At 40.2% G+C, this 12841-nt stretch overlaps 2 protein-coding genes across 3 annotated transcripts in view; both read right to left on the reverse strand.

The window, feature by feature from the left end:
• gucy2cb (guanylate cyclase 2Cb) overlaps positions 1-6836 on the reverse strand; it is a 13527-nt gene extending 6691 nt beyond the window's left edge. Inside the window, exons 1-12 of one of the 2 annotated variants that reach the window (XM_008314729.3) lie at positions 6584-6836; positions 5435-5494; positions 5111-5225; positions 3729-3841; positions 3321-3388; positions 2646-2858; positions 2232-2353; positions 1812-1914; positions 1375-1489; positions 1146-1287; positions 632-714; positions 445-553 (exon numbers count right to left, since the gene is read on the reverse strand). In XM_008314729.3, coding sequence (XP_008312951.1) covers positions 445-553; positions 632-714; positions 1146-1287; positions 1375-1489; positions 1812-1914; positions 2232-2353; positions 2646-2858; positions 3321-3388; positions 3729-3841; positions 5111-5225; positions 5435-5470 — 1219 coding nt within the window. In that variant the 5' untranslated portion in view covers positions 5471-5494; positions 6584-6836. Of the gene's footprint in view, positions 1-444; positions 554-631; positions 715-1145; positions 1288-1374; positions 1490-1811; positions 1915-2231; positions 2354-2645; positions 2859-3320; positions 3389-3728; positions 3842-5110; positions 5495-6583 lie in introns of both variants that reach the window. The other variant, XR_003050250.1, reaches the window with a different exon arrangement.
• A 408-nt stretch (positions 6837-7244) lies between these two features.
• Positions 7245-12519, reverse strand: csdc2a (cold shock domain containing C2, RNA binding a). The gene is made up of 4 exons (XM_008314727.3): positions 12208-12519; positions 9236-9594; positions 9004-9126; positions 7245-8831 (listed from the first exon to the last, which is right to left on the reverse strand). The coding sequence occupies exons 2-4, from the start codon at positions 9424-9426 to the stop codon at positions 8669-8671; spliced, it is 477 nt and encodes a 158-aa protein (XP_008312949.1). The 5' UTR covers positions 9427-9594; positions 12208-12519; the 3' UTR covers positions 7245-8668.
• Positions 12520-12841: the final 322 nt, after the last annotated feature.

Genomic DNA, 12841 nt, shown 5'->3' on the forward strand with positions numbered 1-12841 from the left:
CTGGTTGTTCACTTGTGACAGGGTCACGACTATAGATGGATACAGAGCCAGGCCAGGCTTAAAGACTGCAGGACTCTTTACTGAAGCTCTGGATAAAGAGGATGAACAGTTGAATTATTTTAGACTCAGTGTCCATTATTCTGCCCCTGCCTTAAAATACATAAACATTTTTAATCGTATTAATATCACATAATAATTAACACAATTAATGCTTTGATGTTGACAGTTACAAGTACAAAGTATGCATACAGTACATGTGTTAGAAAACAAAAGGAATATTGCTTTTAATGGTGCGCTTAAAGTGTATAGTGGTGTAAAGGTGCTGCCCTCTTTTTATATTTTCTAGAAATAAACCGATTACAAATAGCCCAGCGGGTGGCAGTACTAGGTTCAAAAGTGTGAGTGTGTTGTTGTCTGTGTATGTATATGTGTGTTTAGTTTTACCATATTCTGGTTTGAACTCAGGAAGTCTCTGCCCCCAGATGAAGGTAGGATCCTTCTCCATCACTGTGGTCACGTTGGTCTCAGTGTCAAAAGATAATAAAAGACGATACTGAGAAGCAGAGTGGAGACAGTGTGACAGAAATTCACTGTGAAAGTCATTAATCATAAATGACAAAATAGAGAGTACCTGATTGTCAGTGCTTGTGTATATGACACTGAGATTCACATCTCGGTCTCCAAAACTGTCCAGTTTGTAGAGTCCAGCAGTTCCTGGGCAAAATCAGACAAATATATTTAGATACAAAAACACATGCCGAAAGCTGCACATGGACCTCACGCAGCTGCAGTGTCCACACACCGACAAATGTCAATAAACACAAGTCCTCAGTGACAGCTGTGGAGAGCCTCCACCTGTGTGAAATCACAGTCATCACTGTCAGCAGAGCAGGAACCAATCAGGGCTTCTGGATAATCCATGTGACTCTTACATTGATGTCATTTGTACAGCAAAACAATCAACTAATAATTTAAGTGTTTAGTTTAGGGTGAAAAATAATCCACTCATTCACGACTTTGTATTGTGTGTGTGTGTGTGTGAGAGTGTGTGTGGGGGGAAATGTAGCAAAGTGTTGAATATCATCTGTTCAACTGTCCTGAGAGTGAAGTGTGTCAGATGGGAACACTCCTCCCTCCTCTCCTACCATTAAAGGTTGTGTTCCTGAAGTAATTCACGTTGACATATTCCATCAGCTGAGTCTCAGCGATCGGTTTTTGTACCAGATCCCTCATCACCTGTCCTATCAGCAGCACAGAGTCGTGGTACGCAGCCATGTAGTCGTTCATCTGTAGAGAAACAGGAATGTTCAATAAGAAAATGCCATTCCATTTTGATCTTGGTGACGAGTAAATAAGTGAGTGAAACGTCCTCACTGTGTCGTTTCCTTTCAGGTCTGAGTGGATGGTGTAGTTTCTGGTGTTCGGCATCGTCACCACCAACACATTCTTCATGTAAGGTAGGGATGTTATGTTGATGTAATATTCATCACTGGGGAAAAAAAATCAGCTATCATGGCACCTTTCAAAAACGATTCATCACCAGAGAAAATCATACATTTTTCTCTGATTCAATTCAAAGTTTTTATTTTAAATTTAATTTCTAATGTAGCCTTTTCTCTTCTGCTAACCTATAGCTGGTTTCGGCTTAGCTTGATGGTATTCTTCTGCTAATTCCTAGCCATAGCTAACCTCTTATGTTCTTAAATAATATACCCAATACTGAGGAAAACTCCATGTCAGCCCTGGTGTCAGATTCATAACTGCTGTCACTGGTGACATTAAATGAGATGAAATAAAGCAGAGTCTCTGACTTGTAGAGATCCAGGAGGATGAAGAGGATCTTGTTGCTGTCGGCCGCAGGGCAGTTCTGTTTCACCACCAGCATATCTTTCGGAGAACCACACATGATGAACACTGAACAAAAAAACAAACAAACAAAAAAAAAAACCCACCACAGACACACTGCTGTTACAAGATACAAGATACAAAGATACAAAAACATAACCTTGATTTGAAACAACTACAAATAACCACATGATAATAGTAAACAAATTGTTAACTAAATGTTAGCCAACATGAGGTCACAGAGGTGTCAGTTACATAAATTCATTTAAAAAGACAAAGGTTATGTTTGAGCAAAAGCATAGCAAGAAAGACCAAATGAACAGATGTGACAATATCTAACGGTTAGCCCAGACTATTAGCCAAAGCCACAGTAATCAAACACGTACAGTTGCTTGTTCTTTTTGTTTTTGACTTCAGAACTTCATACAAATCATCCGCTCTTCGCAGAACCGTTCTATTAATGTTTCTGGAAAATGGACTGGTGCCAACATCCATGGCCTCTATATACCTGCAGACAAAACAATATCACAAAAACAAGGAGTAGAAAACAGTTAGGCACCAGGGGGCAACTCCTGGTTACAGAGAATAGAAGACACGTGAAACTGAGGGGAACATTAAAGATTCAAATACTTACTCAAGCTCATATTTTTTCTAGTTTTAGCTTTTTTGACCAAATTTTGATGAACGCCTTATACTTTCTTATCTTTTGATCTTTTGAATAAATTCCAGTGCAATTAGAACAAGTCAATCAGGACGGCATTTAAAATTTTAAATCCCTAATTGGAGAGAGACTGACTCACCAATAGCAGTCCTCAGTGTTGGTGGTCTTGTAGACATAGGCCGTCTTCCACTCTGGTTTAAAGTCGTTTTCTTCTCTCCAAAAGCGGATGAAGAAGTTGGTGATTTTTCGTGCTGGTGGTAGAAGGCGGTGCAGGTTGAGGGCGTAGTCACAGGCGAGACCGAAGCTTCCTGCGGAGATGATGGGTGTGCTGAGCTTCAGACCTGTATGTGCACTGAGAGAAGGAGGTAAAAGACAGAGGGGGGGAGGTGGGTGAGTTGGAGGAGGGGAAACCTTTAGTTTTCTTTTTTAAAATATTTTTAATAATTTTTTTTGTAAATATTTTGCAGCTTCTAAAGGATAGCCCCTTGAGTTATCTTTGAGCTCATTTGCAGCTTTTTAGTGCTAACTTTTAGCTAAACCTTACATAATGTGAAGTTTGGACTCCATGTTTAACTATAGAAATGATTTGTTTTTGTCTCAACCTTTTTGGGTGACATAGAACAATTAGAGCAGTTAAATGGACCAATGAGTTCCACTAAGAAGGTAATCTGGAACATGTTAAAACCAATGGAACTCTTTAGCTATCTGCTAGGCCACATTTTGAACAACAGGCTAATCAACCCTTTACAGCCCGATGTCAGACGACATTTCTGCGTTCGTGTGAACCTGTCTTGTTTTATGTTCTAGAACATACTCAACCATAGGGAGGGTGGCCCAGGTACAGGTGGGTCCCAGCACGGCACATCCCAGGGCTTTTGTGTCCTAAAAGAAAATGAACATTTTGTAGGATCTGAAGGTTCAGGGTTTGTTTATTTGTTCTTGTATTTGAATACAACAAAGTTGTCTGGTGTTATTGTTTCAATGAGAGGAAGAAAACCGACTGAAAAAAACACTGCTACTGCCACTGTAAGAATCAAATATGTAGATGTGCTACGACCAGTTTGGTCCACCAATCAGCCCCTCCTTTACAGACAGGGCCAATGGTCCTCCTCATCCCTCCTGCCTGGTACTTCACCTCCATGACTCATCAAAGAACGTCTTTGTTGACCTTTATATTGACCTTATATTAGAGACCCCCTTGCTGCAGGCTCTAGCTACTCACCATCAGACTCTTCAGTTCCTCCACCCCCTCACAGGTGGTGCTGAAGCAGCCTTTGTATTTATAGATGGTGGTGTTGAAGCCTCCAAAGTTGGCTGTGAGGTTGAAATCCAGACCTGTGATGTTGGAGGAAACAGACCAACATGTAGAATTATGAGTCAACTGTTCTGTTCATGGTTCCACTGTGGTCCAGTGAGTACAACAGCAGACACGGTGTCTTATCTGCTGCTCTATGCTTTCATAACACAATCTAGTCACAATCAGTCCACGCAATCTGGAATGGCATTCTAACAGTTCTTTACTACCTTTAACAATTTTTAAGTTTTTAGTTGTCTTTTAGCTTTTAAACCTATTGTAATAAAGTATGTTTTTCTCTTCTGACATTACATTTTTTGTCTTTTTGTTGTCATTTCTGGCTAATTTTAAGCTAGGTTTGCTTTGTTTTAATGAACTTTTACCTTTTGCTTATGTTCTAGTCATCTTTAAGCTAATTTAAAGCTGTTTCAGCTAACCTTTAGCTACACCTGTTGCAAATCGAATTCAAACTTTGACCACATGTATATCCGTTTACATGTTATTTAATTTTTTTTACCCAATTTGTCATTTTGCTCTTGGCCCCTTCCGGCTCGGGAACCTAGGCAGTTGCCTGTGTTGCCTGCACTGTTGCAATGCTCCTGTATATATATTTATGAGTTAATTGTTTATTTGTCTTTGTGTGGTATAAACCCTGGGTTGCCCAATGTTTGTTCGCCATAAACATCAGGCTGTGGCTCGGAACATTAAGTGACAATTACACTTAAAAGCTTCAGAGTCAGGTCAGAGTACGGCAATCTCATCGACTGGCCCTAATATTTTATTACAGCAACAAACAAACCATGTTGTCACAGTAATAAATCTCTCAAAAACAAAACAAAAAAATGTTTCCGTTGTTCCCCTAAAATCTGACTTTTTTTTTTTTTTTACAAATGACCTGTTTTGACGTTGAATCGTTTTTTGAGAACAAAGTAGAACATACTCATTATTATCATTAGCAAAATATTTTATTGATACATTTTGAAAACTAAAATATATACTTATATTACTAAACAATTTTATTACTAATAAAAGTATTAACATTTTACAGAGCATTCTCCTGTAAATGTTTCATTTAAAAAAGTTTCCTTTAATTTAAGGTCTTTTTTGTTTTGCCCTATTTTGTAGAATTTGTATATTTTTTGTTTTCAAACAGTATTTTTGTAATAGTAATGTGTTTTTACAGCATTTTCTTAAACCTGGGTGAAAACAGTTCATTAGACTATTTCTATTACCATAATTTTGCAATTAACATTTTCATATATGGTAGAAAAACAAATGCTAGAGTTTGGAGCAGTTTTTAATGTTTTTACCTTGGTCAGCGTTCACGGCTGCATCCTTCTCAATGCCCTTCAGTATTTCATCCCTAACAAATTTCATGCTGAAGGGAGAATCCTGATCATCCAGCAGGATCACGTTGATCGTTGTCTTCATCAGACATTGCCAAACGTTCCAACATGAAACAGGCAGAATTCCCAGGAAAAACAAACACAACATGCTCAATTTTAGCTCCATAATTCCTTGTTTTTGTATGGCATTAGGGACCAAACATTCTGAAGCAAAAATCCTTTAAGAATGTTCCTGAAACATCGGTAACAGCAGCTCTTCAACATCTGTTTTCTCGGCTCAGGTCTCACTTGATTTTGTTGGCCAGACTTTGTCTCCCACTGCATGACGAGTTAATGTTAATGTACAACCTGTAGAGACAGGGGTGGGGTCATATTACCATCTCACTGTGCTTGTGCAAAGGTTTCATTCAGTACAACCCTAAAACAGACACACACACACACACACACACTTAGAAATCAGACGTCCTCTAACAGCTGGGAAACTGCTAAACAAATATCAACTGTTTGAATAAATCACATCAATATTTTATGCAGTAATATTTGTCCCAGGGAGATAGTACTGATATCATTTTTGAAAAGATTGGATTTTGGTTTGTTAACATGGGGAATCAAACTGCTGATTGACTTGTTATAAGGCAAAAGCACCATTCTGCCATCGTGTGGCCACGTAATAGAAAAAGTCAATATATTTCCAGAGTGCATTGGGCTGTGCAAAATCCTACACTGAAAATATTGTGATGTGATGACGCAGTTATAATTAGAAAAAAATAAATAAAAAGAACAACAGAGAAGTTAATGTTGCATAGTACCTGGAGCATTATTTATGAGCATGTGCGCAAGGGACAACGACACAACTTAATCCACATTGGACGAAAAGATACAATTTACACTGGATTAGTCTCATCACATCTGAGTTTCTCACATATCTAGTTTTGGACATAGCTGGCACACGGCAAACAACTCGTAAATCCATGAAATACTCTGGTGAAAGGAGAAAGCAATTGGGATTAAAGAGAAGAGCAAAGTTCAGTCCAGGTCATAAAACCACTGGCAGATAACAGAACCTGCGTTGTGACACCAATCACAGACATCTCTTGAATATCAGTGTCAACCAGGAAGAAGATCTGGTCTTAACTTTACTGGATGGAGCAAATTAAGTTGAAACAACTAGTATTGACTTCACATGAAACTCAATGCTAACAATAGCATATAGCTGAATTAGCCAAAATCCTAAAAAAAGAAAGAAGGTAGACTTAACTCAATTGACAGCTAAAAAAGTTTCAAGTGACCACAAACCAAAACATAAGTAAGAGTAGAAATTGTAGCCAAAGAGCTACAAAATGAAAATGAACCGAGTGCCAGCTAAATATTAATAGCAAAGAGACTTAAAGTTGGCAGAACAGAACTTAGCTAATCAGCTAAATGTGGTGCTCTCACCTCAGCCAGGACGCCCAAAACTATTCTGGAGAAAATCTGAAACATTCGTTCAATGTCAAAATGATCCCAAATTGATGTGTTTATTTTAGTATAATAAATCGTCCTTGTTACATTACAGTGTAACAAAATAAAAACGTAGATAGGACACGCGCTCGCGAGCACGCGCTTATCAAGTTCCCACACGTCCGCTCCTGGGCACCAATATGAATCATCCATCACTGTGTGACATTGAGGAACCGACCTGAACATAGAGGTTAGACAAAGAAACTATAAACCAATGAAAACAATTTAATGTTAGCAACGGAACATGACGTCATGACAAGATGGCAGCGGGGGGCGGGGGGGTGGGGGTGGATTGGATGGATTGTTGAAGCGTCGGGCGTACGACCAACACTGGCCTGATGACGATACCTGGTGTTCTAGTGTCTTCTCGTGGCCAAACGGAGGTAACACACGCAAAAGGGGGGACTTTGAATTGAGATTTTAAACACGTACACACATGAACACCCCCACGTCTGTGAATAGTGTAGTTTTATTTAAACCTCCTTTTATCGTCTTCAGTGAATAGTGTAGTTTTATTTAAACCTCTTTTTATCGACAGTCACGGTGAATCAACAACGACAAACAAACTGCTTTTCTTTCACAATAAAAGAGTCTGAAATGACAGAGTTGCAAGTTTATTGTAACATGAAGTCACAGCTGTGGCAGAAAATTAGAGAATTCATAGAAGAAGAAGAAAAAGAAGAAGAAGGGGAGGAGGAGGAGGAGAAGGAGGAGGAGGAAGAGGAAACTAGATAACAAAGTCTTTAAATTTTAGTGTTTGATGAAGAACAGACCGACAAAGACTTTATTAAAATAAAAGCTCCAGCAGGAGGGACAACAGAAAGGCTACTTGTTTTTGTAAATATCACATAAAATTCACATAGTTCAAATTAGATGTGTTATGTGTGTATTAGTGGTTTGATTTATCACTGTAATAAAAACATAAAACCATAAAGTAATAAATGCTGATTGTAATCACCAACACCCAATGATGTCACAATTACAAATAATAAATAAATAATTAAATAAATAAATAACATTTTAACTTGTTTCTGGAATGTACCTTTAATGAAACTTCCTGAACCTTCTGCACAGATGTCAGCAGTTCATCACCATCACTGTGGACCAACTCAGCATATCTTTACAATGTTAGTGATGTTAAAATTATACTCTAGGACATAGTGACGCTGTCACCACAAAAAAATGAAGCCACAGTAAGACATGGACATGACTGTCTGGTTCTAAAGATAAAGCTACTAAATAAAACTACTAATGCCGCCTCCATCCTCTGCACAAATTCTTGCCTATTTGCACATTCCTCCAAACCCTGTCGCCTGGTTCCCAGCTACAGTCCTGATCACATTCTCAGGACAAGCAGCTACAAGAAAAAACAAACACTGATTTTGACTGTTAGAAAAAGCTAATGCTACAACATAAGGGATCGAAGGCATTCCTTATCACAGCTTTTTGAAGCTACAATACATTAATATAGCACTTGAGTGATGCTAACGTCATGCTAACCCGGCCTCGTGTCATCTTTAATACTTGTGATCGGACTAAAGGCAGTGTTTCAGAGATAAAAACTCCCACAGACTTTGAAACTGTGGACCTTTCCTGGCAGTGTAAGCAAACACTTTCTCTGAGCTAAGAGATAATAAAAAGGTAATAAATAAAAGGAAAAAAAAAAAAGCAAACCTCCACTCATTACTGAGTTCCTGTAAACACTGGAGAGTCAACATGGCTGAATTTGCTCAGATCTATATTTTGGCCTCAAAGATTCAACTTGTCTCAAAACATCTGATTTCCAAACTTACAAAAATAACCTCCAGATTCCAACTTTTATCCATAACTTTCAGTTAAAATTATAACCTTCAAGGAAAACGTTCAAAATTCCACATTCAAAACTCAACCCTCAACCTTCTACTCCAACCGTCTCCATCACTGGGCCAACTCAACTCAAACACTCCACACCCTACACCCCCCGTCCTCAGACCTGGTCCACATTCAGACCGTTTCCACCTCTGCATCTGTGAACGCTCGGCTCTACGAGCTGATGATCTGACCGGACCAGGTCTCGTGTTTGGTGCCTGGGTTCAGGTGAGTGATCACCACATCCACAGCCTGCAGCTTCTGGTTCTTGGGAGGAATGGGACAGACTTTGTAGGTGACCTCGTCCCCTTCCATGGGGACGTACTCTCCATCGATGCTGCAGAGGGAGTCGAAGGATATGTCAAAAGATTTGGGAAGTGAGCGAGTGCTGACTGCGATTAATGGCATTTCTATTGTTGATAAATAAAGTGTAATGTAGTTTCTATTTAATGAATAAAGAGGGTGATCAGTGGGTGAACTGGAGGGTCTGCTCAGTAAAAAAGACTCACTCAGAGATGTGGACAAAGATGTCTTCTCCTCCATGAGAAGGACGGATAAAACCATGACCCTGAGACCTGGAGAAGTTCTTACAAACCCCTTTAAAGACTGGACCTGATTTGGCTCTGACTGTCCTGCAGGAAGGAACAGAGACACAAGAAGAGAGACGAGAAACAGAGCGTCACAAATCATCACAGTCAGCTGACACTGATGAGACAAACGTTGACTCCCTGTTCCACTCACGCTGAGTACGTCCTGGTGCGTTTGGTGGGCAGCGGACTGGGCGGTTCTCCAGGCTGTGGTGGTTTCCTCTCCCTCTCCCAGATCCGACTGCCCTCCCTCAGGAATGGGAAGGAGAGATGCAGGGGAGTGCGAGGGGAGGTGAGCGGCAGCGAGGAGTCTGGGGGTGAAGAGGCATCAACAGGGTCTGACATCTTTGAAACGTGTCCACAAGTGGAACCGCAGTGTTTTGTTTTTGTTTTTTTTGGTTTCTCTTGAGAGGTTTTGTCTTCGCAGGGAAGAGGAGGAAGGAGGGTTACACCTCCTGCATGACAAGTGAGGAGGTGGAGGACAGATAGAGGAGGAGTAGAGAAGGATCACTCCTGAAATGAAAGAGCAGGAGAGGAGAAGTTATGTCACGGAATTCAAATTTCCTAAAGTATGGATACACTTTAATCGGATTTACTGCCTTTGGATGAAGATCAATATTCCAAAGTCAAAGTCTGATGTTTTTAACTAACATTGTTGTTTATACAAAAGTGAAAGTGAAGAAAATGATGTTACAAAAATGTCAACATCATAGTTACAGGATTTCATGAAAACCCTACAGAACCAACGTTGACTTCATCACAGTGTAAGAAAGCAGAATCCTCACTTCCATAAGTCTGTGGTCAAATGTCATACTGCAGCTCCACCACTGACACCAGAGCCACTTATTGGACTATAACTGTGGCTGGAGCTGTGGGGATCACACTCACATCAACCAGCTCATCATTATGACAGGACATGTGCAGTCCTGCACACAGACACAACCACATGACGTCTTTGTGCAGCAGTCACATGTCCACACTGGAACCTCTGAATAGATGTGTTCTAGTTTTTTGTTTTTTTTTTGGGCATCATTTGTCAGTAGCTGCAGCAGCGCTCACTAATGTGGGGCTTTTAAAAAGCATTCAATTCAACAACAACGTCACTACAATAACATTTACAATGATGTGACTCTTTCCTATTTCATTTTCTAATTGTCTTCGATTTCTAAGAAACTGTTCCTCTGACACTTCAGTAAAAGAATTGGTACAAAGTAGTTTACCTGAGGCTAGCCAAAATAAAGCTAGGTAATATAGCTTGAAACAAATATAACATTAATTTGATACTTGTCTGACACTGACTTCCTGAACAATAATAATCAGTTCTGGGACATACCATAGTAGACACTATTCTTACCATCATCATTGAACCCAACTGAATATCAGTCGAACTGATTCAAAAAGCACAGTAACAGTACCATTTTTGACCCTCTTGTTGACTAGTTCTATTTGTGGAATATATCCCGCGGGCACCTTGCTCTAAGGATTTAAGATGTCAGAGAACCACATTCCAAACTTCAAAGAGTTAAAACTATAACATCCTTACCTGACTAACCTTTAGCTGTTGGTCTGCTAACAGTAGCTGAAACTACTTTGTCATCAATGGACAAATCTTCTAACAGCCACTGCAGAGTAAACACGTATGTGGTTGTATTTATGTATTTCTACTTCTTTGTTCACTGAAGGCATTAAACCCCAGCAGTGTGTGAGTTCTAACATCTCAGCATCTTCTGATAAATGACAATCATATTACCTGAGCCAGTGTTAGTAGCTCATGCTATAACATAGTCAAGGAATTACAGTAGAGACGCTGCAGCAGCTCAGGGTGTAAAAATAGCAGCATGACTCAAAAGTTGCAGCATCTTAATGGCGCGCCCTCGTTGAGAGATCAGGTAGTACAAATGGCTGATGAGTGATGACTGAGGCTCTTTCATATACTGCTGACATCAACTTAGACACACACACACACACACACACAGAGTGGATGGAGTTGTTGATCAGCACTTACATCAGCACAGAGTCCTGTTACTGACACTGTTGCTCCGTGACAGGCTGTAAATACTGTAGGTTCGTTAGGACAGACTGAGTGAGGCTGGTAAATGAGAGGGTGAATTTGTGAGTCTGTGCATTTTTGGAATAAATTATTAAAAATTAAATATTAAAGGCATTTCTTTATTCCTTGTGTAGTGGAGCTGGAGCCAAACCTAGTTGTCAGCAGATCTATATTGTAATTATAAATCACTTTACTAAATATACAGTACATCAGGTATTGTGGCTATGGTGTGGGATCATCCATTAGTCCACAGTAAACAAAAAAATGGCTAATGTGTTGGGTTTTTTTTCACAAGCTTCTCTGGGCAGTTTGTTTGGAATACTGTCATTTCCATTGAGAACACATTTGATCTGTATCTGTCATATGTGCAGTGTGTGCTGGAAGCAGAAGTAGAGACAAACAAAAGAGCAGAAAGTGTGTGAAACAGGCCTCTGTTGCTCTTTAGACACTTCTACATCAGTATGGGAGGCACGTCAGCTCCCCTTCTCCCTGACACACACACAGAGACATGCCTTTCTATAGTTGACATCCATGCCCAAGCCCTTTAACAGCCTAAACTACAGCCTAACCCTCCATCTCACCATGAAGCCCTGGTCCTGTTCCTTAAATGGCCCTTAAAGTCTAAAAAACCCCACAGGTTTTACAAGAGATTCTGTCCAAACAGTCTAAACAAGATAATTATAGACACATGTAAACAAACTCAACCTGTGTTAAAGTTTAAATCAGCCGTTCAGAGAGGCAAACACTTTCATTTGTCTGACTGTGAATCTGGCTGCACACTCTTTAATAATGCATGGCAAAATAAAAGCCCCCCAGGTTGGGTTTCCTTTTTTTACTAGAATGTTCTCACACGAGCGAGGAGACAAGAAAAGAAGCGATGTCACCTCAGAAATAACATTATAATGATAATGAACGTATAAACGTGGCGCTGAAGTGGATTGAATGACGGCGGCTGAGAGGCTGGAACACCCCGGCATTATTAATCGCACACAGAGAACGGGTAAAAAAAACGCATCGCATTTGCACACAAAAGGCAGCGTCGTTGAATTGACAGCATCGATTAACCGATTACTTACAGTGCAGGCGCCGATCAGCTGCCGATCAGACCGGAGGAGGACTGTTATTATGTCATTAAATCCTTGTTGAAGCGGCGCAGAGACAAGAGGAGTCAGAGGAAGGTGGTGTGAATGGGTGGATGGAGGGGAGGAGGGAGGGATAGAGGGATGGAGGAGGAGAAGGGGGAAGGGGAGGGAGAGGAGGAGGAGGCTGTACCCAAACAACAGCGGGGCCTCAGCAGCACAACACTCACCCCTTTGTTCTGCACATGGATGATGGAAACGTTCCCTCATGTTTTGGTCTGGTCTGGAAGCTGGACGGACAGTGAGTGGACACGAGGCTGCTGCAGCCACAGGTTNATATAAGGCATCACGTGTTACTATTAAATCATTGAATAAAGCGAATACACATAGATACTCTGTACTGTAACAGAGAAACTAACGTTTCCTCCGTTTAGTATTAGTTACACGTTTCTGCCTCATAGAGGCCAGAGAATCCACCGGGTTAAAGAGTTGGTACACATCATTACACATGATTGGAGAGTACAATAGATATTAAAAAGGTAATTTAGAAAAGAATACTGATTATATTGGGTGGTAAGCAACCAAAATAGCCAAAGGTTAGCCCAAAGGCTGCTAACAGGAAGTCAACAGA

This window comes from Cynoglossus semilaevis, chromosome 8 (genome assembly GCF_000523025.1).
Source record: "Cynoglossus semilaevis isolate Cse_v1.0 chromosome 8, Cse_v1.0, whole genome shotgun sequence".
Classification (NCBI taxonomy): Eukaryota; Metazoa; Chordata; class Actinopteri; order Pleuronectiformes; family Cynoglossidae; genus Cynoglossus; species Cynoglossus semilaevis.

Coding starts and splice junctions, on each gene's coding strand:
- csdc2a (XM_008314727.3), bottom strand. CDS start 9,426: ATGTCAGACCCTGTTGATGCCTCTTCACCCCCAGACTCCTCGCTGCCG. Junction 9,127..9,235: donor CGCACCAGGACGTACTCAGC/GTGAGTGGAACA, acceptor TCCTTCCTGCAG/GACAGTCAGAGCCAAATCAG. Junction 8,832..9,003: donor ATCTTTGTCCACATCTCTGA/GTGAGTCTTTTT, acceptor CTCCCTCTGCAG/CATCGATGGAGAGTACGTCC.